This window comes from Bos indicus, chromosome 6, assembly GCF_029378745.1.
Source record: "Bos indicus isolate NIAB-ARS_2022 breed Sahiwal x Tharparkar chromosome 6, NIAB-ARS_B.indTharparkar_mat_pri_1.0, whole genome shotgun sequence".
In the NCBI taxonomy this organism is placed as follows: domain Eukaryota; kingdom Metazoa; phylum Chordata; class Mammalia; order Artiodactyla; family Bovidae; genus Bos; species Bos indicus.
The window spans coordinates 87,320,047-87,343,676 of NC_091765.1; the positions used below are offsets into that span (position 1 = coordinate 87,320,047).

A 23,630-nucleotide genomic window follows, 5' to 3' on the forward strand; every position below is an offset into this window, starting at 1 on the left:
CGGAGTGCTCTAACTTTGGTTTACCAGGAGTCATTGCATACCCTCTGTGTGATGAGTGACACCTATGTTTGGGCCTCAGTCCTCATCTCTTGAATCAACTCAGATGCTTTTTAACCTCCAGCTACAACCTCTTAGTTCTCTGGACACCCCGCCTTAGGCTGGAAAATGACAAATGGTTAGGGTCCTAACCCTGGCAATTGTAGTTCATGTTCTAAGGATCTTGATTTCATAGGGGATTTATGCTTATGATTATAGGACAAAAGGAAAGAGGAGAAACTAACATTTATTGAACATCTGTGTAGACACTTGCTCATGCATTTCCTTGCTTAATCCTTTTTTTTTAATGGGAGTATAATTGCTTTACAATGCTGTGTTAGTTTTCTGCTGTACACTTAATCCTTACAGCAATTCTATAAGGGATTATTATTTCATTTTGTAATCTTTTCTTACTCTACCTTTGACTTCTTTTCATCATGTCAGGCCGATGTAAGTTATTTCTTGGATTCCTTTTATACGTCTCCTCATGGACCCATTGGGCTTATCTGAGAGAGATGAGGTGTGAGTTACCACTCTGTACACCTCACCCACCAGCCAGAAAAATCATGGCCATGGCAGTTCATATCACACAGGTCTGTGTCATGGAGTTGAAGACTCTCAGCCTTGGGATTTCTTAGAACAAGATCCTAGATGAGATTTAGGAGTGAAAAGTATCAACTGGGCATCCAATTCAACTTGAGCTTTCCAATACGAAGGAAATCCTAAGCCTGTGTTAGTTCTGACCAGAATTCCCCAGAATAACCCTGGGATCTCTTGAGGCCTCAAAGCTATTTCATCATTTGGAACCTAAGTGACATCAGATGTCACTTTGGTTAAATTGTATAATAAACTCTCCAAGGCAGAGAAAATGAGTATACAAGCCAGCATACACTGGGAAGGTTGTTGGCTTGGACCTGTTACCGAGTTCAAGTTAATATTGCTTGGTGCACAACAGACTGATAAATTGAGAGACAAGGAACTGGGGCAAGGGAAAGCAACTTTATTCAGAAAGCCAGCTAACCAAGAAGATGGCAGACTAGTCTTCCAAAAAACCATCTTGTGTGCTAAGTCACTTCAGTCGTGTCTGACCCTTTGCGACCCCATGGACTACAGCCCACCAGGCTCCTCTGTCCATGATATTCTCCAGGCAAGAAGACTGGAGTGGGTTGCCTTTTCCTTCTTGCGGAGATCCCAACCCAGGGATCAAACCTGCATCTCTTAGGTCTCTTGCATTGACAGGCACATTCTTTACCACTAGTGCCACCTGAAAACCTGAGTTAGAATTCAGGCTTCTTTTATACTAAAGGAGGAGAGGGTGTGGCGGGTTTTTTGCCCACCAGACCCCGGATAGAATGTGATAATCTTTTGTTCTTACAGCTATCCATGGAGGATCTGGTCATGATGTCCCTGTAAACCTTCAACAAGACAAATGTTATTTTTTGTTCTGAAAATTTTATCTCTATATGAATGAAAAGCATTACGTTTCTGAAGGTCCAGCCTGGGGGGGCAGAACTTTGCCATTGCTATTACGTATATTTCAGGATATAGGTAGCATTCTTTTACTGTTTGACTAAAGTGCAGAGCCGGCATGACTAAGCACAAACAACAGAGCACGAAAGATTAGAGCTAAAGGAATAGATCCAATGTGGAGTCAGATTTGTTCTCCTCTGTTACACCCTGTGCTTTGCTCTCACGTAGACACTTGGAGCCATGTATGTGATAGGGGCATGATGGGTCCCAAAGTCCTTGTTCCTTTCTTTCCTGGAGGCTGCTCCCTGACTTGAGTATGACCTGTGAGCGCCGATTGCCCAATGTGTATCACCTAGTTGGATGTGTATCAGTAAGACCATGAGGAGTTACTGCACGAGGCTTTTCTCCAGGTCACGTTTTGTGAGCCATAAATCAAGAGTGGTTAGGAGGAGCTGTGTTTGTAGCTGGAGGCCCAGATAATGAGTCTGTTACTCTTTTAAAGTTTTATATCTGTATCTATGTCTATATATAATACTAATAAACTATATCTATATCAACATTGATATTGACATCCGTATCTATATATTTGTTTGTCTGCAGATGTAGGACTGTGTTAAATGGCTTGCTTTTCTGCACATACTTTTTTTCTTCATAGACATTTTGGATATAAGGCCTTTTGTTGACTAAAGCTATAGATATGAATCTTTGATAATTCAGATAGAGCCTCCAGGAAAAATTTCCCTTGTCATCATTTTAAAAATAATGTAAATATCACTCCATGGAGCATCTTAAAGCTACTTAAAAATGGATTTAAGGACTTCCCTGGCAGTCCAGTGGTTAAGACTCTGTGCTTCCAATGTAGGGGGTTGCAGGTTTGATCTCTGGTCAGGGAACTAAGATCCCATATGCCTTGTGACATGGCCAAAAAATAAAGAAAAAAAATTGATTTTAAACTTTTCATGATCTCCATGTTTATATTAGAAATTTGATTTAATTAGAACTCCCAAGATTGTCTACTAATCAATAGACAACTTAATCTCAGGTATTTCAAAATAATAAAAGTAGATTTAATTAACACTATCATATGATGCATAAACATATGTATTAAGATTTTTTATTAAAGTATTATATGTAAATAATCATGAAATTGAAGTAAACAGAGGACTTCTAATGAGAAACAAGCTCCTTTGTATTATCTTCCCTATTTACAGACCCTGTCCTTGGAGCAGTCACTTTTAATGCTTTTAATTGTTTCTATTTTCTTTTAGCTTTGTCATGGTTATCTTATTATCTTTATATAATAAGTTTATCTTGCTATTTCTGATTTATCAATCTTAGATATTTCCTATTAATTTTTATTTTTTCAAAAGATCTTGTGCTTCCCAGGTGGCTCAGTAGTAAAGAATCCTCTTGCCAGTGCAGGAGAAGCAAGAGATATGAGTGTGATCCCTGGGTCAGGATGATCCCTTGAAGAAAGGAATGGCAACCCACTCCATAATTCTTGCCTGGAAAGTTCCATGGACAGAGGAGCCTGGCAGGCTAGAGTCCTTGGGGTTGCCGAGAGTCAGATAATGACTGAGTGACTAAGCAGCAGTTTGTCAGTAAAGAATATTAGAATATTAGTTTCCTGCTCTTCCTTGGCCCTCTCCTCACTTTTACTTCCATATTTCTGTCATTAGTACTTCTATTTATTGTCAATATGTGAAGGTCGCTCAGGCATGTCCGACTCTGTGAATCCATGGGCTGTAGCCCGCCAGGCAGCTACGTCCATGGGATTTTCCAGGCAAGAACACTGGAGTGGGTTGCCATTCCCTTCTCCAGGGGATCTTCCCGACCCAGGGATCAAACTGGGTCTCCTGCATTGCAGGCAGACTCTTTACCATCTGAGCCACCAGGGAAGCCCCTTTATTGTCAATATTGGTTAGATTTACATCCTTGTCTTTATCTATAAATACATTTGTTCTTTTTCTGTCAGTTGATGTTAAAGTCAGAAATTCATAAATAGTATTTACATTATTATGACAATAGGAATGTACTTTAAAGCTATGACATGGTTTATAATTACATTTTCTTTCTTGTACAGTTTTGTTTTTTTTTAAACCTGCAGTTTTAAATTGTATATTTTCAAATTGCCTGTTGTTACTGTATCCCCAAGCTCTTTCGATAGCTGAAGGGCCCGGATAAACCCTATGGCTGCTTTATTCTCACTGCTCTCTCCTTGTCGTCTCCTCTCTTCCCTCCTCTCTTTTCCTGCGTCTTAAGATACCGCTGCCCCGAGACCTGCTGCACAGCTTCTGTTCTAGCATTTACTCTCAATCCTCTCCTAAATTGGAGACCATCCATCTCTTTTTCTTTGTTTTTTCATTTTGCCAAATCACATTTCAGATTACTTTGTATGAAAGGGCATATAAAGGTTGACATTTTGTTTGGTTTTCTTTTCTTTTTTTTTTTTCTGGTTGAAAGTTTCCTTATTGTTTTTTCACGTTTGATTGATAGTTGAGATGAGTATACAGTTCAAGGTTGAAAATACTATTTCTTCCAGAACTCTGAAAGCATAGTTTCATTCTCTTCTTCTGTTTTTGTGTTGCTTAAGAGAATTCCAAGTGCAGTTCTTACTGCTTTTCTCTCTAGATAGAAAATTTTAGGGTATTCTCTTCACTTTCAGTGTTGTGAAGTTTCCTAATGATTTATTTACACACAGTGGTGGATTGTGTGTATGTGGCTTGTTTTGTTTACTTCCTCTAGAGACCTTTGTAATTGAAGAAATGTGTCCTTAATTTAGCTGTAGGATATTCTCTGTAATAGCATTCTCTTTCTCATTGTCCTTGTTCCAGCTTAGTAGGACTCTTAGTATGTCTTTCTAATTGGCCTTCATGGACTGATACTCTGTACTCTCATGTTTTCTGCATCTTTGCCCCCTTGACCATTACTTTTTCAGAAGATACACTTCGTTTTATTTTCTAACCCATATGCTATGCTAAGTCTCTTCAGTTGTGTCTGACTCTCTGCGACCCCATGGACGGTAGCCCACCAGGCTCTTCTGTCCATGGGATTCTCCAGGCAAGAATACTGGAGTGGGTTGCCATGTCCTTCTTTAGGGTATATTCCTGACCCAGGGGTCGAACCCACATCTCTCATATCTCTTGCATTGGTAGGGGGATTCTTTACCACTGTGCCCCCTGGGAAGCCCATATACATTTATTACTATCACATGTAGTCTTGAAAATTATTATAACTGTAAAGCATTTTCCTTTTCTATTTTTTATAGCATTCTGTCCACATTTTATGGATACAGTATCGTCTCAAATCTCTTGCAAAATAGTAAGAATCTTTATTTAAGTTTTCTAAATTATAATTCTTTTATTGAAGTTGTGTTTTGGTTGTGTGTGTGTTTAGTCTTGGGCTTCCTCTCATATATCTGATAATTCTCAATTGTTCATTTGTATTCAAGTAAGAGGATTTGTATTCAAGTAAATCAATACTAAAGGAAGTCAGTCCTGAATACTCACTGGAAGGACTGATGCTAAAGGTGAAGCTCCAGTACTTTGGCCATCTGATGCAAAGAACTGACTCATTAGAAAAGACCCTGATGCTGGGAAAGATTGAAGGCAGGAGGAGAAGGGGATGACAGAAGATGAGATGGTTGGATGGCTTCACCGACTTGATGGACACGAGTTGAGCAAGCTCCAGGAGATGGTGAAGGACAGGAAGGCCTGGCCTGCTGCAGTCCACGGGGTAGCACAGAATCGGAGACAACTGAGCGACTGAACTGAACTGAAAGAGGATTTGTTTTAGAGTGAGTAGGAAATGTCATCCTGTCATCCTGAATGCTAGAAATCAGAAGATTTTGCTATGAGGTCCAAACTCCTGCTCTGATTGTCTGGTCTTTTCTAAATCCCACTTCAGCAATGAACCCTGTGGTGTAAATGCCTCAGCTGCTGGGTGTGCACCCACTGGGATGGTAGCAAACTTTTGGTGCAGTGACTTTCCATGAACTCATCCCTTTCTGCTTGCATCTTACTTGGGCCTCCATTGGACTTGGCCTCTTCCAGTGTGGCGCTTCTTCAGTGTTTTTCATGGAAGATCTCTTTTTTGACTCCATGACTTCCTGCACATATTTCACACTATAGTTTCTATGTAGCACAAATAGTATCAAGTTCTAATACTCTTTTTTTTTTTCATTCCCTCCCTCTTGATCCACTCTCAGGTTCTAATACACTTACCTATTCTTTTGCTTCTAGAAAGTTTTTGAAGTCTCTTGTCTCTGTTGGTTGTCTATTAATTTTCTTAATTGATGTGATTTTATAATTTTTTGTTTTTAATCTGTTTTAATTGTTTTAAGTTTTTATTTTAAAAATATCTAGGAAGGGAGAAGGATAAACGCATTTACCAAGTCATATACTAAGTTGAATTGGTAGCTTTCTTAAATTGTTTTAAATTTAGACACTTCATCAATTCAGAGAACTTCTCCATTAATTAGTGAAATTTTTACTATGTCTTGGATCCAGTATCAACATACAGATATAAGGGAGTCCAAATTAGGAAATCTGACACTGTTACATGTGCTTGGAATACTGTGGCTGTGGGGACCTATCACAGGTTCTCAACCTGATGAGAGAGTATTTAGTAAAATCACTTTGGGTCATGAAGATAGTGAGATGTTCCTTTCCTTGATTCTTAATCTTCCCTTGATCTTTCTAACTCACCCTATTACTAAGTAGCATAGTCTTGCTGACATCACTGTTCTTTTCTTTTTCTACTTTCATGAAATAAGGTGATGAATTATTTTCTGTGCTTCCACCTATATTCTTTGTACAGGGTAACTTTTGGTTCATCGTTTTATGTTTGTGTGTGTGCATGCACACAAGGACAGGTGACACAAAGACTTACAAACACTATATGTAATCACAGGGACCACAGATGCCCTGAAGTCCTTTATGGAGTCTTTCCTATGTTAGTAAGTTTTTTAGTCCTTGTTTGTTTCTGAATGTTTCCGCAACTGATTAGAGATTTTTCAAGTGTCACGTGTATATTGTGTGTGCACAGAAAGAGAATGAAATGCCTTTAAAAAATTTAACTACGTATTTTAGATCATAAAGTGAAGTTGCTCAGTCGTGTCTGACTCTTTGAGAACTCATGGACTGTAGCCTGCCAGGCTTCTCTGTCCATGGGATTTTTCAGGCAAGAATACTGGAGTCGGTTGCCATTTCTTTATTCAGGGGATCTTCCTGACCCAGAGATCAAACCCGGGTCTCCTGCACTGCAGGAGGACTCTTTACCTTCTGAGCCACCAGGAAAGCCATTTTAGATCATAATAAATATTTAAGTTTTATTTTAGATCATAATAAAAATGAAATATCCAGTGCAATATCATTGGATTGGGAATGGGAGTCACTCTGGTGAGAGGATTTTGCTTTTGCTGGTTGAAATTTAAAAAGACTTAGAAGAAATGAAGGCTGTGTATTCAACATTGAGATGTTGAATCCCTAACACTGAATCTTGGGAAAAGCCAACAGAGTAGTTCAGAAAATTCAAAAACACAGAAAATAGGGTCAAAGAAGTTGAGGGTGGGTAGATTATCAAGGGGCATGTAGACAGCAGAGATCTCAAAAAGATAGAGAATGGTCTTTAAAACAGAGAATAGTCTTTGTGTTTGCACTGCCTTGGCCTCTGCCCTCTTCCATTTCTCTCTGCAAGGATGTCTTCTCCCTCATCCTTGCCCCACACATTAGGGATGACTTCAGCTTTTGGCTAGAACTTGACTCACGTACTTCCATAGTTATCTGGATCTTTTGATGTCTTCTTCCTTCCTCTGAATTTGCTTTAGCTTTCCAAACCAACCTCATTCTTTATCTCTGTTCCCCAGACTTTTCTCTACCCAAGGCTGTCCTTTCCTTGCAGTGCGTCCTGACACCTTCCCTGTGTCTCTTCTCATTCTCACCTGATTCTTCCTGCACACAGTGTGTCTCTTTCTCACAGTTGTTGCTTCTTACCTCTCTTTCTACTGCGGACTGACAGGCATTTAGCCAGTTAGGCAGTGTCTTTCCATTCCGTTAGTTCTGGGCCAGCTACAAACTTCTTCCTTATTTACTCTAAAGCTTTCCAAGTCTGAAGTTTCTTGGAGTCTGCACATTGCATCTCCCTCCATAGGAAATAGACTTTGAACAGTAGTGTTTATAGTAGTAACTCCAAATGGAAGTAAAGTGATACCCAGTTGCTGTTATTCATTCATTCACAAATATTTATTAAGTGCCACTGGTGCCAAGCTCTGGGGCTGTAGCTGTGAACAAGACAAACCAAAGGCCTTGGCTTTGTGTTCTTGGAGTTTACATGATATTAAATCATGAGCAAACAACAGAAATCCTCTAAATAAAACAAAATAATTAAAAGTTGTACAAGCGAAAATATCCAAACTGATTTTCTGTTAGTTATGAGATGCTTTCAAAGAGCTCTTACTGATAAAATTTTAAATGTTCTTTAGTCTCATATTTATATTTTAAATATTTCTGCATTTTATTTGGAGGTGGGCACTGAGAATGGGTTGGAGGTCTTGATGACATGCTTTTTTTTAAAATTACTTTTGGTGGGGACAGCTCTTGGTGGTCTTTTGCCATGGAAGACTAGGAAACTGATCTGACAGAATTCAAGCTTATCTCAGCCATTCCTTCCAGAAGGACTTTCTCAGTCACACTTGTTACGTCTCAACAGATTTATTATCCCTGTCCTGTTATATTCCTGTTCTTAGTGGTTGAAATGGGAAGAAATTGCAAAATTTCTTGAAAGGTGGAAAACCAGTATGGAAATAGTGGAGAACTGGCTGTACGTTCATTGTGGAATCTTACAAACACTTGGCTATGACTGTGACTTAAGACATTCAGAAGTGTGTAGCATTATTGCTTTTATAATTACTTTGCTATTGCTTTTAGTATCCTTTCTCCTTTTTCACAGAGCTGTGGTTTCGGGCTACTATTCAATCACTGTGGCAAGCAGAGTAGCTGAGTTGAATATTTTTCTCCTTTACTTTATGAAAATGAAAAAGTAAAGACATGCAGACTCCATCTTTGGGAGAAGCTAAATTGGAAACCAAGAACATTTTTGGCTTAAACCTCCTTGGTGATTTTATATTGCACCTAATTGCCATAGAAATAGGATATATCTTTTGTGGTTGTACATTATATTTTCTCTTCATTGAAAATGATGAAGTTTATGTGTTTATTTATGTAAATAACATAGACAGACCAATCCCACCCCCCACACCCCTAGATTGTTATTAAGAGATCTGGATTTAAATTGACACTTGCTGTGTGATCATGAACTTGAAGTTCATTTTGTTTATGTGTAAGTGGTAATAATGATACTGATCTCAGAGTGTTTATCTGAGGATTAAGTAAGATAATGTAAATTAAACTACTTCAGTTCAGTTCAGTCTCTCAGTCGTGCCCGACTTTTTGCAACCCCATGAATCGCAGCATGCCAGGCCTCCCTGTCCATCACCAACTCCCGAAGTTCACTCAGACTCACGTCCATCGTGTCAGTGATGCCATCCAGCCATCTCATCCTCTGTCGTCCCCTTCTCCTCCTGCCCCAATCCCTCCCAGCATCAGAGTGTTTTCCAATGAGTCAACTCTTTGCATGAGGTGGCCAAAGTACTGGAGTTTCAGCTTCAGCATCATTCCTTCCAAAGAAATCCCAGGGCTGATCTCCTTCAGAATGGACTGGTTGGATCTCCTTGCAGTCCAAGGGACTCTCAAGAGTCCAGAAAGATTAGTTGACCCTTAATCTTAGATATATACATCTTAAAGTAGATTTGTTATGTCAACATAGGGGGAAAAAGTATCAGTGAGTCAGTGAGGTGTACAGAGAATATATCCTATAGTCTCATTATGAGGGTATGAGATGGGGAGGTCAGTTTATGTGTCTGTCAATGCATCACATACATATTTACATTTTTACTTAACATGTACACGTATAAGTATCATCATTTTTCTATGCTGTACATTCTCCTACCTCTTTTTATAGTATCTAACAGATACAATTGCAAAGGACTTTATGAATTGCTACATGTATGCTAAAGAATAACAATGATTTTCAAACTTTGTACAGAATGTAATTAATTTTTATAGAAGACAGTATGTACCTGCCAAGTGGGTACTTTGAAAATGAAATTGTTTTCGATTGTGTGAAACTGCATGAAAATGTGCTCCTCCAAGCTTTCTTTTTCTTATGGCCAAAATACAATAATATGGAAATTATTATGATTATTCACTCAAGGCTGGTTCTTCTTTTTCTGTTGTAAAAATCAGATTTGAAAAACACAAAATTGCTTTAGATCAAGAGCAGTTATAAAACATTCATTTGGCCTGTATATTAGAAAGAAAGGCCTACTGGTGGTGGTTGTTGTTCAGTAGCTGAGTTGTGTTCAACTCTTTGCAGTCCCGTGGACTACAGCACCCCAGGCTCCTCTGTCCTCCACTATCTCCCAGAGTTGGCTCAAATTCATGTCTGTTGAGTCGGTGATGCTATCCAACCACTGCATTCTCTGCTGCTCTGAGCAGATGCATCTTTACCTGCACAAGAAGCAGCATACTTTTGGGTACATTTCTATTTCACCTTTTTGATTCACAATGACATTTGCTTCTGCTACCCCCACTCCCTCAATATTGCAGTATATTGAGTTTACATTAATAGGGCAAAACTCTAGAAAACACTGACTTAGCCTGACATTGTGTCTTATTGACTATTGGGTACAGATTATCCATGGTAGAACATTGTTAGGGACTCTTTGTGTAAGTTTCCCAGGTTTGCTAAAGTGCCACACGGAAATTTCTGATTCCCAGGTATAATCTGGTTTGTAATCTCTTGACCTTGCCTTCTTTGATTTGGGTGATGTGTTTCTGGAAAAGGCTGATTAAATAGTGAATTCCAATAACAAAGTTATTCATTCAATGTGTGTGTGCTAAAGTCACTTCAGTCATGTCTGATTCTTTGCAACCCCATGGACTGCAGCATGCTAGGCCTCCCTGTACCTCACCATCTCCCAAAGTTTGCCCAAGTTCATGTCCATTGCATCGGTGATGTGATTCAACCTTCTCATCCTCCTCTCTGAGATCCTTCTCCATGAGATCTTCCCAAATCAGGGATTGAACCCAGGTCTCCTGCATTGCAGGCAGATTCTTTACCATCTGAGCTACCAGGGAAGCCTATTGATTGTGTAGGTGAAGATTTAGAGGAAAGGCTGTGTACAGTCCTTTTTGTGTGTGTTTATGTGGCAAAGAAGCTAACTCCATGATTTACTTGAGATGTGACGGTTTTGAGCAATGGCTTGCAGGAGGACAAGGTTATCAGATCTGCCTCTTTTGCTACTTTAATTTATGTATGTTTCATGCAGTTCAGTTCCAACTAGGACACACCCTGTGGTTAAGAAACTGGTTTATTTAGAGTAGTGGTTCTCCAGCTTTCGCTTGCTTCAAAATCATTTCAAAGGTTTGGTAAACCCACCTTGCTTGGCCCCATACCCAGCATTTGATATAATTGGTCTGGGGTGAGTCACAAGAATTTGCATTTCTAATACGTGCTCAGGTGATGCTGCTACTGCTGGTCTGGGGACCATACTTTGGGAACTACTGAGTTAGAACATTGGGAAGCCTTTGTCTTTGGTTCAGGGTGTTGTGGAGGGCAGAGGTGGAGAGTTTACTAGGGAGGGAGGTGGAAAAGGTGCAAGAATGCTGATCATCTTTGCTTAAGGTTTACCTAGAAGTGTTGACTTCTGAATTCTTTCAGTGTGTTACAAAGTTAAACATCAGTGAAACTGTTAATATTACTTTTATTAATGAGAATCAGATAAAGTTGGGAGGGACAATGGATGTGATTGTTTCTAACAGTGGCCTCTTCTTCCCCATCTGGTTCCTGCATCTTCCTTATTCCTGTGCCTTTTCTATGTCCCCCCGCCCCCCCGCAGTATAATACAAATACAGATAGTTATCCTGTAACTGTCTTTCAGAAACAAGAGAAATGCAGCAGTATATGAGCTTTCTTGGAAAAGTTGTAACATCAGTCAGGATTACCATTATAATGGAAACCTTACTTGTTTGCTTCAGATTTTGCCGTCTATGGGGTCGCACAGAGTTGGACACAACTGAAGTGACTTAGCAGCAGCAGCAACAGCAGCAGGACAGTGCTTGGGTGAAATGTACCTTCGCAGTATTTATGAAGAATTTCCAGTGTAAATCAATGAGTTTAGAATTTTGCCTAGAAGATTTAAATTACGTAGTGAAAAATTGCTTTCAAATTCATTTCGGTATTCATGCTTATATACAATTGATTTAATAATTAGAAATCAGTATACCTATTTATTTACATAAGCTGCTTTTAATTTAGGATTGCTAAGGCTTCATTGCTTTAAGAATATATAATTCAGTAAGTTAAGTCAGATAGAGAAGGAGAAATATCATATGACATCCCTCATATGTGGAGTCTAAAATGAAATGATACAAATGAACTTACTTAAAAAACAGAAAGAGACTTACAGACTTAGGAAACGAACTTATGGTTGCTGAGTGGGGAGGGATAGTTAGGGAGTTTGGGATGGTCATGTACACACGGCTATATTTAAAATGGGTAACCAACAGGGACCTATTGTATAGCACATGGAACTCTGCTCAGTGTTATGTGCCAGCCTGGTCGGGAGAGGGGTTTGAGGGGAGAATGGATATGTGTATATGTGTGGCTGAGTCCCTTTGCTGTTCACCTGAAACTACCACAATATTGTCAACTGGCTATACTCCAATACAAAATAAGAAATTTAAAGTTCAGGGGAAGAAAGAATAAATAGTTCAGTTGTTTTTTCTTTTGCTTATGTAGGTAGAATCTTCACCCATTTAGTTAAAAAAAAAAAACAAACTGGTTTTGTTTTTTAATGTAAAGTACAAAATTGTATGTACTCATCAATTCCTGTTAGTTTCTAGCCCAGCATTATTTGGGGGCATTCATGTTTGTGCCTGGCGTCTTTTGTATTGAAGACCGTAGAAACCTTGTATGCAGTTCAGAGAAGAAAATGTGGCTTTCAAAGAGGTTCTTTTAATTGTGCTTGTAAAGCAGTTTTTCAGATGTTACTTTCCTTTGAAAAATGCCCTATACTTAAATTTTCCTAGAATAAAGCATCCTACCAGGTAAAGGGTTTAAGAGATCTGGGCCATGTTTACTCAATGAAATGCAGCAGAGTGGAAAATAATTCTGGTTTTGCCAGCTCTAGAAAATTGATCTAGTAGTTAAAGACAATTATATTATTTAATGAGCAGCTGTTATATAGACATTAAATTATTAGGAGTAGATTTTAATCTTTGATAGAATTTTGTGTTGATGTTTTGGCCTGAAGAAATGGAAGTCTGTGATCTGAAGAATTATATGGAAGCAAGCATGAAGCTGTGTTCGAACTTGGGTGCTTGTTTTTCAACCCTTGTCCTTTTAGTGTGAAGACCAGACTGAGTCAGATCGCTGAGGATTAAATGGGGAACACATTACTCAGCACCTTGCAGGGGTGGGTCAAACACCCTGCCTTTGAAAAGTTATTCTTTTGCTTAGTAAGCCAAGAAATTTCAAGTTCACCTGCAAAATGAAAGCTCAGTATTTTGTTGATTAACCAGTCTATTTGAAAATGGTTCTCATCTAGATGGCCCCCACCACCCCCGCCATTCTTGTGTGATTGTATCTGAAGTCACTGGTTGGATTTTATCTACACTGGTTTATTTTATCTACAGCCAGTGGATTTTATCTACAGCACCCATACTGCTGTGGAGCTTGTTGCCCATGGAATATTCCTGATAAAATCTGTCCCTTGACTTGAATGAGAAGTTTGGCATATTAGGGAGGAAGATGGGGTATGCTTATTTTAATCTGGTAAATGGGAATGCAGGAAGTAAGGGGAGCTGTGATAACACTGAGGAAAAGTATAGGGTTCCTGGCTCAGATGCCCACTAAGGAGAAATATTCTTCATAAAATCTTAGCCAGAGAATGGAATAGAGATGGTTTGGGGGGTTGATCAGAGCAGGTGGTGTCTAGGAAGGACTGCAGAGGCTGACGGAGAGGAGGTCCAGGCCTTTTGTCCTGGGGCCAGCTTTGCTGAAATAAGGAAGGAGCCCACATCTATAGGCAAAAAAATAGATAGATTAGGATGTGTGTAAAGGGCAGGCCAGAACCAGGAGTAAATTTATTTTTATGTGTATAAGTTTTACACCTTTCTTTCAAAGCTGAATTTATCTTGAAATAAAGCCAAGAAAGAAGACTTAAACAAGGTCTTTGAGATATTTTTTGTTTAACCATGTTAGTTCTCTCACCTTACTTTCCAACTCTGGAAAACTCTTTGGGAGAGTCCTAACACAGCTCAAGCACCATCACCATTCCATCATCATCTACTAGCGTTCATGAAGTGTACAACCAGAAGCTTTGTGTTTTTGACAAGAAGTCTTGAATGACGGTCTCCTTCTGTTTTTACAGGTAGCCCAGCCATGACCCACAGGAATCTGACTTCTTCCAGCCTGAATGACATTTCTGATAAACCAGAGAAGGACCAGGTAAGCTAGGAATTCTTGCTTCTTTAAAGTGTAAGACAAAGTATATCTAGAAGATGCTGGGAAGAGATGAGAAATGGTGGTTTCCTAACTTAAATTGAACCAATATGTGTTGATGGCTTTTTTTTTTCTCACTTCCTTGGAAAGAAGGGGAAGCAGTTTGTGAAGGGATTTGAAGTCCAGAAAATAAGAGTTAGCTTAGTCCAGAGATCTTCACTTGGGCAGTTTAAATGTTGAAACTATAGTTCTCTCAGCTTTAAGATAGTAATAATAACTCCTACCTCAGGTTTATTGTAGTGCTTCAATAAGGTAATTTATGAAAAAAGTGCTCTGGTGAACTGTGAAGGGCTAGGGAACGCTGTCTGTTGTGAACTTTGGGGGGATACTTCAGGCAAAGGTAATGATAGTCTTGTTAGCTGTGTATTTGCTTATTAAAATATATGGTAAGTAACCCGTTTGAAATGAAAAGCAATTAAGTTTTGAACCTCAGTATGTTTTCTTTTAAAAAGAATATAATAGAAACTGGATCATTTTCCTAGTTGAGTGAGTATCTGGACTTGAACTAGTTAAAAATGTGACTAGGTATAATTTTGTACTTTGTTGTCGTTCAGTCGCTCAGTCGTGTGCAAGTCTTTGCCACCCCATGGACTGCAGCACACCAGGCTTCTCTGTCCTTCACCATCTTCCAGAGCTTGCTCGAACTCATGTCCATCGAGTCGGTGATGCCATCCAACCATCTCGTCTTCTGTCATTCCCTTCTCCTCCTGCCTTCAATCCCAGCATCAGGGTCTTTTCAGATGAGTCAGTTCACATCAGGTGGCCAAAGTATTGGCGCTTCAGCTTCAGCATCAGTCCTTCCAATGAGTATTCAGGACTGATTTCCTTTATGACTGGTTTGATCTCCTTGCAGTCCAAGGGACTCTCAAGAGGCTTCTCCAGCACCACAGTTGGAAGGCATCAATTCTTTGGCATTTTTGTACTTTGCATTAAAGAATAAAATGAGTTATTTGAGCTAATGGGTTGAAAATTCTACTTGAATAAATAAATAAATCTCAATTATATATTCCTAAGGCAATGACACCTTGTTTACAACCATGTTTCTCTTTAGACAGGTTTTCAGACCTTAGTGAATTCCCAAAAGTACTGGAAAGGTGAAATTATGTTCTTTCTTGTAAAGTGACATTGATTTCTTTATTCTCCTTCTAACCACCTTTGGAATAACCCTGTCCCCATTTTCTCCTAATTCAATACATTTTTCATATTATTGTTCTTATCTTTCCCCTCAGATCAAAAGCTTATACTGGCTTCTATCAAGTTAAGTTCAGAATATGCCAACTTTGAAGATTCTCTGAAATCTGGTGTAATCTTTCTCATTTTAACTTACCTGTGTTTCCCAGAAGAGAGACTATGCTTTGGTTAGGCTTAATTACTGCACCGCACCCCCCCCCCCCCCGACCCCCGCCCCAGCATTGAGATTAATTCTTGACTTCTAAAGTTGCCACCTACTCTTAAATACTAATATGGATAGCTCTCCTTCCTACCATTGGCCTACCTCTTGAAATACCGTGGAGGATGATTGTCTAAACATTGAATGCATTGGTAGGATCATAACAGTACTGAAAGGGAAAACTCAGTCCACTAGGACTTGTTGAGAATTTTACTCAAAACTATTTTGTACATTTTAGCTCCAACGATTGACAAAGCAGCATTCTAATTATGAGATTTTTTGGAGCCTTGATACAGGATAAGGAAGTTAGGAAAATCTGGGTTGACAATTTCTTAGGAAGACTTCTTTTACTCGAGACAGTTCTCTTGTCAGGCATTTGTCAATAGCTGCTGGTAAATGTTGAGAGAAATTTCTTACGTTCTTGGTTGTCTTCATATCTGAGCATATACAAAAGAAATTTGATGGGTTAAGATGTTTATTACATAAGATTTTGATGCCCATGTTAGAAGAAATAGGTTGGAACATTATGATTTAGTTGATTTAACTAAATAAAGCCTGTGTCGTCCTTAAAACCAGAATCTCTGATGCCTATCTCCAGTGTCTCCTATTCATCAAGGTTCATATGATGTTGAAACCAGGAAGATTTAATTCAGGAATTTTGTTCTTTTTGTTTTCAAAGCTAGAAATTGCAGGTGATGAGTATATCATTATAAAGAGCAACTGTCCATCTTCATTTATCTAATACAATAGCCATCGTTCATCCAATGAACCCTTCATCCCCTCAAAGAGAAAGAAACTTCATCTTTGCTTCCCACCAAAGAGTTTGAAGAGGTGCTTTGTAACTGACCCATGATCTCCTCTATAATCAAAAGTAGAGTACAAATGCAAACTAATATTTCCAGTTTATATACCTACAGTCTTATTAACTTCCAATACAAAAGCTCCTGGATCATTTTCTGGTGAGAAGAAGAAAATAGGCTTGCTAAGAAGATGAAACCCTGGCACACACACACACACACACAAAACCCTGCAATAAACTTGGGCTTTTTATTTTTTAGCCTGCTTTTTCTCTGTTTGGATAGGAAAAAAGGTTGCCAGGCTCAAATTTGTTTTGAAAAAGCTTTTATAATTAATTAGCCAATGTCCTGGAAATGATCTTGGCAGTAAAGTCAAACTTGTTCGGTATGCTTTTCCAAGTTGGCCCAAAAAACTTGCATCCAACTGGAACTGAAGTTTTCTGATGGACTGATTATTCTGCCTGGATACAATTTGAACAGTTGCGATGGTACCTCACAGCTTCCTGGAGCTATATAACTTCCCAGTAGCACAAGGAATGGATTTAATGTTCAGAGATAGGAAGAGAAGCAGAATTTCTCTTTCTGACAGCTACATAGTGACAAAATTTGAGGGCATATTTTTTATGAGATTCTGTTTTGGGAAAACAGAAGAAACAGATCTGTGGGCTGCACTTTTTCTGTCTGGCTCTGCCAGGCCTAGTACTTACGATTTCAGTAGCGGCTGCTTTATTGAGAAATAGCTCACAATAGTTAACGGCAGAAGAAAGAGCATCGCCAAAATTTAGATGATGCAACACTTCAACAATATTCCAACTTGGATGTTATATTTATTAGGCAAAAAAAAGAAAACACCTGGGGAGAAGTAGATTAAAAAAATACATCTGGAGCTCATTGACTTGTAAATGTACATAAATAATCTCTATTTTGTTGCTATGGAGGATTTTTTTTCTTCATTATCCAGTTATCTTCCCCAATTACCTTAGACTGATTTGTTTTTCTACTACCTTTTATTTCTTTTCTGTTTTTGAAAAAAAAAATAAATTCTGTGGGTGCTTATCAAATGCAATGGTTTAGTTATAATTTTCATGTGAGTATGGAATCATCTGTGAGAATAAGAAAATTCCTTCTTACTATTTTACCTTGTAGCTTTAACTCTCTGGAGGAAATACTGTGCTCAGTGGTACAATGACTTTTTAATTTATTTTTATTTTTTATTTCCTTTTGTGTTTTTTAGATTTTTTTTTTTATTTTTTTGGTGTGGATCCTTTCTTTTTTTAAGTGCTTATTGAATTTGTTAACACTATTGCTTCTGTTTTTTATGTTTTGGCATTTTGACTGTGAGGCATGTGGTTTCTTAGCTCCTCAACCTTAGATCAGACCTGTACCCCCTGAAGTGGAAGTGCAGAATCTTAACCACTGGACTGCCAGTGAAGTCTCTACGATGACTGTTTTAAAAGGGCTTTTTTTTTCATGTTTATCAGTAATGCAATAACATCTCACAATTACATAAATCTTAAGTGAAATCACAGTCTGTAGATTGCAGTGAAAGTAGTAGATAAATTTCTTGCAGACGCTTTAGAGAGACACTTCTGCACACATCCTTGTAACTTCTTAACTAGTCATCACTTCCCTGATACTGGTTATTTAGCCAGCTTACCTGAGAACTTATCCATAGGTTTCCTGGTGGAACTGGGCCTAACATTAATTTCTAAAGGGTACTGTAATCAGTTTTTGCATTATCTTTAAGTACACTATTATCCTTAATATACTTTGTGATCTCTATTTTTGAAATCCTGATCTGTGTAGAGATAGACCTGAATTAAAATTTTTTGTCAGGGAGTAAGAGGATGAAATCAGTAAACCATGTAGAACTTTGAAACTGCTCAGCCATGACTGTCTTAAAATGGAATCTTGAAAGATACATCTTGTGATTGGACATGCCCCTAATCCTTTCTTACACATGTGGAATATAGGAGCGAGTCACCCTGGTGGCTTAGATGGTAAAGAGTCCACCTGCAATGCAGGAGACCTGGGTTTAATCCTGGGGTCAGGAAGATTTCCTGAAGAAGGGAATGGCTACCCACTTCAGTCTTCTTGCCTGGAGGATTCCATGGACAGAGGAGCCTGGCAGGCTACAGTTCACGGTGTCTCAAAGGGTCTGACATGACTGAGCGACTGACACTTTCACCTAAATTCGGCTGAGATGATGCTTTCATTATTTTGATTTCCATCCTGAGGCTCACATAGAGCTTCCCTTAGCGTTCATAGCTATTTCGTATTCATAGTGATGGAAAAGTACAATAGCACCTGCTTTTCTGTTTTCAGCACTCAGACAGAAACCCCTCTGTTTCACACAGAGCACGGGTGGTCTTGCTCTGCTCCTCAGAGAAGGCACAGCGGTGGGGAAGGGCTTGTATTTGCTCATGTTATGATACTGTCTTTTGCACGTGTTCAGGGACCGGTGAGACACTGCTGGGAAAGCTCCAGATGGAATCACATCTGTGAAAACCCGAGAAGAAAGGCATGTTGTGAGGAGGTAGTTACAGTCATGAGATGTGCTTAGTCACTGCGGTGTTAGTAACTGCAGAGAGGGTCTCTGTGGCTGCAAGTTTCCTTTGACCAGGAGTCCTTGATGAGAACTGGCAACACCATGGCACTGGTTATCTTTGGAGCCCCTTTCCCAGGGGTTTAGCCTGTCACTGAGATAGTGAACAAAACTGATGTTTGTCATTCTCTTTTCCTTCTCTACAAGAAATTTAACCTTCTGTAGCCTCCTCTTCCCACCTTGTGTTCTCTCCCATATTCCAAAAGAATTAACAACTAATTATTAGTAGAGTTTGAGAAGCACAGATATTCATACTGATTTTAAGAACCCGTGTCCCAGTTGAAACTGACAGTTGAATTTCCCCATTTTCATACTGTTGTGTTTCGGGTGAAAGCCATTTATCTCAATCAGAAAGCTAGCCTTCATTTAAAAACAGATTATGTGTCAGCTTGAAAGTGAAGTAGATAAACTTGTCTCAGGTAATCTAAGCTCTATGTTGTGTTTTCAGGTGAGAAAAGGAGAGATCTTTTGTAAAATTTAGAACCATGTAAAATTGAAAGCCAGCTGCAGCAAATTTGAACTTCTTAATCACCCCATAATTGTAGGCTGCTGAACTCACTGATCCATGTAAAGAGTATATTCTGTGCTAGCAAATGTTCTTGGTGGTAGGGTTCCAGAGGTAAATGAGACAGACGGATCTTTTGACACTTGGAACTTCTGTGCTTCAGGGGACAGATAGACACTAAATAACAAAGATAAGTAAATAAACAAGTAGGGTAATGTTATGCAATGCTAAGTGTTATCTAGAAAATATAGTAGGATAATGTGGAGAGGTACAGCAAAGCCGGTTTAAGTAGGAGGGTTACCCGGAGAAGAGAAGTTCTGGGCAAAGAGGTTTCTAGGCTGAATGTAAAGCAAGAGGAGAGCCTTGAGGCAGGAATGTGTGTGCTGTATTCAAGACGGAGGAATAAGAAAAATTCCAGAGTGACGAGCAAAGGAAGCAGGTATGCAGAGGTAGATGAGGCCAGGGAAGTACACAGGGGAACCTTTTAATTGTATTCTAAGTACCAAGAGACACTATTGTGGGAATTTTACCTAGAGAGTGGTGTGTTCTGATTTACTCTGAAAAAAGATCACTGAGAATAGTGTGTGATGGGGTGGAAGAATCTGCTAATGTTCTGGATCATCTGGTGTTGTTCCTGTAATTAAACACTGGATGAACACCGCAGTGCAGTAAACAGCTCAACAGACAAGAGCCAGTTTCTTAATGGGTTGAGCCGTAGGTGTCAAGACCTTATTCCTATCAACAAATCAAGTTCTTCTGTACCATGAAAGTATTATAAGGGAGAAAGTGAGTTTTCTAGTTAGCATATTTTCCATGCACTATTAATTAGATTTAATTATTAGTTACTATTAATAAAAATTAGAATGTTTTAATGCACTAGAAGTGAATGTAGGCCACTGAGAGTAGTGAGACTGAGTTTATGAGTGATTGTTTATGTGCTGTTTTTGATATTGCCTGGTAAAACACATGACTCATGAGGCCTTCACCAGAGGTCTCTCTAAGAATTTAATGGTGATAAGCAACTTACTCCTTATTGTTCTGAAAGAGGCATCAGGATGTGCGGACAGAGCGGCCTAAGGGGTTCCTGAGCCTTGATCTCACCTGTACCTGTGAAGTGAGTGTTAGTCGTGCAGTCTGACTGTTTGTGACTCTCTGGGACCCTATGGACTGTAGTCTGCCAGGCTTTTCTGTCCATGGGATTCTCCAGGCAAGAATATTGGAGTGAATAGCCATTTCCTTCTCTAGGGGCTTTTCCCAACCCTTGCCGATCAAGGGTCTCCTGCATTGCAGGCAGATTCTTTGCTGTCTGAGCCACAGGTATCCATGAAAGAATCTAAGAACTCCAGGAGCACCACAGGGCAATCCCGTGTTCACCATTGAACAAATGGCATTGCCGGGTTTATATGCCTTAAGTGGTTATCTGGCATGTTTTTTTATTTAATGTCACTTTTTTTCTCTTTTCAGTATGTAGCAGTTTGCTGTATCCCAATGCAAAGAATACACTTAGATTGCAGAGAGTAGTGGAATGCCATCAACAATTATCTTTAATGGATGTCTGCTCTCATGCCACATATCACCTACCTCTGATCAGAACGTCATTAAAAAAAACCCCCAAAACACCTTTTTTCCCCCTTGAAAGTGGAAAACCAGAAAGCAATAGTCCCTTTTGGTAAACACCCTAAGGGCATGTTTAAAAAACCTTTATAATAAGTGTAACTATAAACATTGACTTATTCTTTACCTGCTGTAGTAACATTTTATTATCTATAGTGTTTTTTAAACTTTAGTTTTTTTGATTCATAGTAATACTAAATTGCTGTAAAAATTCAAGCAGAACAAAATGAATAAAATAGAAAATGAAAGTTCACAAATTCTCACCCTCAAAATAACCACTATTAGCAGGTTAATATAGTCTTCTAGACTTTTTCTAGACATAAAAATGTATATGCTTACTTATATAAATTACAAATGAGATCATATTGTTTGGGAACTGGATTTTTTAGAAATCTAACAATACCACAGACATCTACCTTGTTTTCCTTAAAGGCTACATAGTGCACGTTTCATTTAAATAATCTGTTAAGAGATAGTTACTTATTTCTTTGCAATTACAAGTAGGCCTTTAAGAAATGTCCTCATTGTAACTGAGTTTTTGGGGGTTTTTTTGCGTTCTTTCATGAGTACTTCTGAAGGAGAAATTTTTGTAAGTGGAATTGCTGGATCACCTTGTATTGCCAATTACCTTCCCAAAAGATTATGTCAGTTTCATCCTGCGTCTTTTAAACACTTGAATAAATCTTTCTCACTGCTGGGATACTGTTTGCCAGTCAGATTTGAGTTTCTCCTTTGTGATTCACTCCACTAAAAGCTTAGCGACTAAATTCAAGTGAAAAGGATCCCAGTTACTAGCATCTGCCTCCTACTTCACTTTGGGGACTTTTTTTTGCAGAAGCTGAAAATATCAAGGCTAAAACTGGGTTTATTCTCCTGGTCTAATTGGATCTCTGAGCTGGCTAATCCGCCTTGTATTTTGAGGTAAAGAGGTGAGAAATACAGTGGTTGTAGACTTGGCCGCCTTTGTGTTTCTGATTGCTTCTCCTTAAGGCGAAGCTATTCTCAGCTCTGAGAGACACCCTGTGACTTTGTGAGAATTTCCTTGGCAACCAAAAATGGCTTCCTCTTAAGAGCCCTTCTTGGTGGTCAGCATTTGGAACAAAAAGGAAACTTGCAAGAAGGGTTGAACAAGTATTTTTTTTGAAGCCTTATCCAGCACATTTGCAGCTTGGCCCTGCATTTCTTTCCTCTCCAGTCCTCCACCCTCAAGAGAATTCTAAGTGAACCTACATACATACTGTAAAGCAAGTTAAATGAAAATTTACGCCTTTATGAGGAGTGTTGTCATCTAGGATAACTGATGAAAAGATCAGCAGATCATTCATTACATGTTGGGAGGTATTTGCAGATTTTGCTGTTTCCTTACTTCTCTTGCAACAGGAATCTCTAGAGTAGATTTACAAAGAGGTCAAGCCATGGGAGGAAGTGTTTCTTGCTCTTCTTTACAGAGAGAAGGGTTTCCCACTGTTTCTGGCTCACTTGTCTGAGTGGTCAGTGGTAGTTGATTTTTTCACCTCCATAGAATCTCATGATCTTATCAGTTACCAGCAGAGTTTTCTGATAGCTCTGGGTGTTACCACCAATGGTCTGGTTTCACTCCCTCGTATTGAACTAAAATGAAAACTACCATGCTTCTGTTTTCTGTGCTGCCATGTTAAAATGGTAGCAGTGCTTCTTTCTACAGTCTGAAGGGCAGTGGTTAATCATTCCCAGTCAATATTACTGCCTAATCAGTGTTCAATGGATATGCATAGAAGAGGCTAGAAGTAATCAAGTCAATTTAGAGGACACCATTGTAATTTCAGTATCAGTGGCACTTTTGACCATTCGGGGGCTGTCTCTGAAAGTGATGAGTCTGTCTGTTCTTCTCTAAAGAGTAATTAATAATGACAGACATACATTCAGCACTTTTTTATACTAGTGCTTTGGTTGGTATTATCAACCCTGTTTTATATTAATATGTTGGTAAATTTAAGGTGCAAAGACATTAAGTAGTTTTTTCTGAAGTCAAATAGCATCTGAGTGGTAGCACTGGCCCTGGGGTTGTGCTCTAAACAAGTACAGTAAATTCTGCTTCTTTGCCTTATGGTCTTTTTTAGATCCTAAGCCCCAGGTTTTTGATAATTTATGACTTTAGGTTTGTCTTTGGGGCACGCATTGTGCTGAATAGGCTAATCACCAAAACTGTTATTAAATAAACCAACAATTTAAAAAAATTCTTGAGTCTTATGGTGATTGGATGTTTCTGCTGCCACAGTGATTAAAAGACTCTGTGAATTAACTGTTGTATGCTCATATCCTGAGTGGTATTGGTGGAGGTCAATGAGGGCTGATAGAATAAAAATAAAGTAAAAAATATGATTTCAGAATGTGAGTTTATATCTAGATGAAGAGACTGAATAACCGTGTAGTGCTGACAGTGAAGTGCAGCAGTTCAGGGAAAGGCAAGATAAATAACTGTGTGGGCCAGAGCTGTCCATCAGAGAGGAATGAGAGATTTTAGAAGCATCTTTTCATTTTAGAGAACATAAATAACAGAAGATAAGAGTTTCAGCCAAATAAAACATTCTTCATTGGGGAAGGAGTTAG

General features: G+C 38.9%; 1 protein-coding gene across 4 annotated transcripts in view; it reads left to right on the top strand.

The window, feature by feature from the left end:
- The window catches only part of SLC4A4 (solute carrier family 4 member 4), a 363,818-nt gene that overhangs the window by 200,546 nt on the left and 139,642 nt on the right, over nt 1-23,630 (top strand). For all 4 annotated transcript variants that reach the window (XM_070791561.1, XM_070791562.1, XM_019962896.2 and 1 more), the window contains exon 7: nt 14,000-14,076. In XM_070791561.1, coding sequence (XP_070647662.1) covers nt 14,000-14,076 — 77 coding nt within the window. The remainder of the gene's footprint in view (nt 1-13,999; nt 14,077-23,630) is intronic.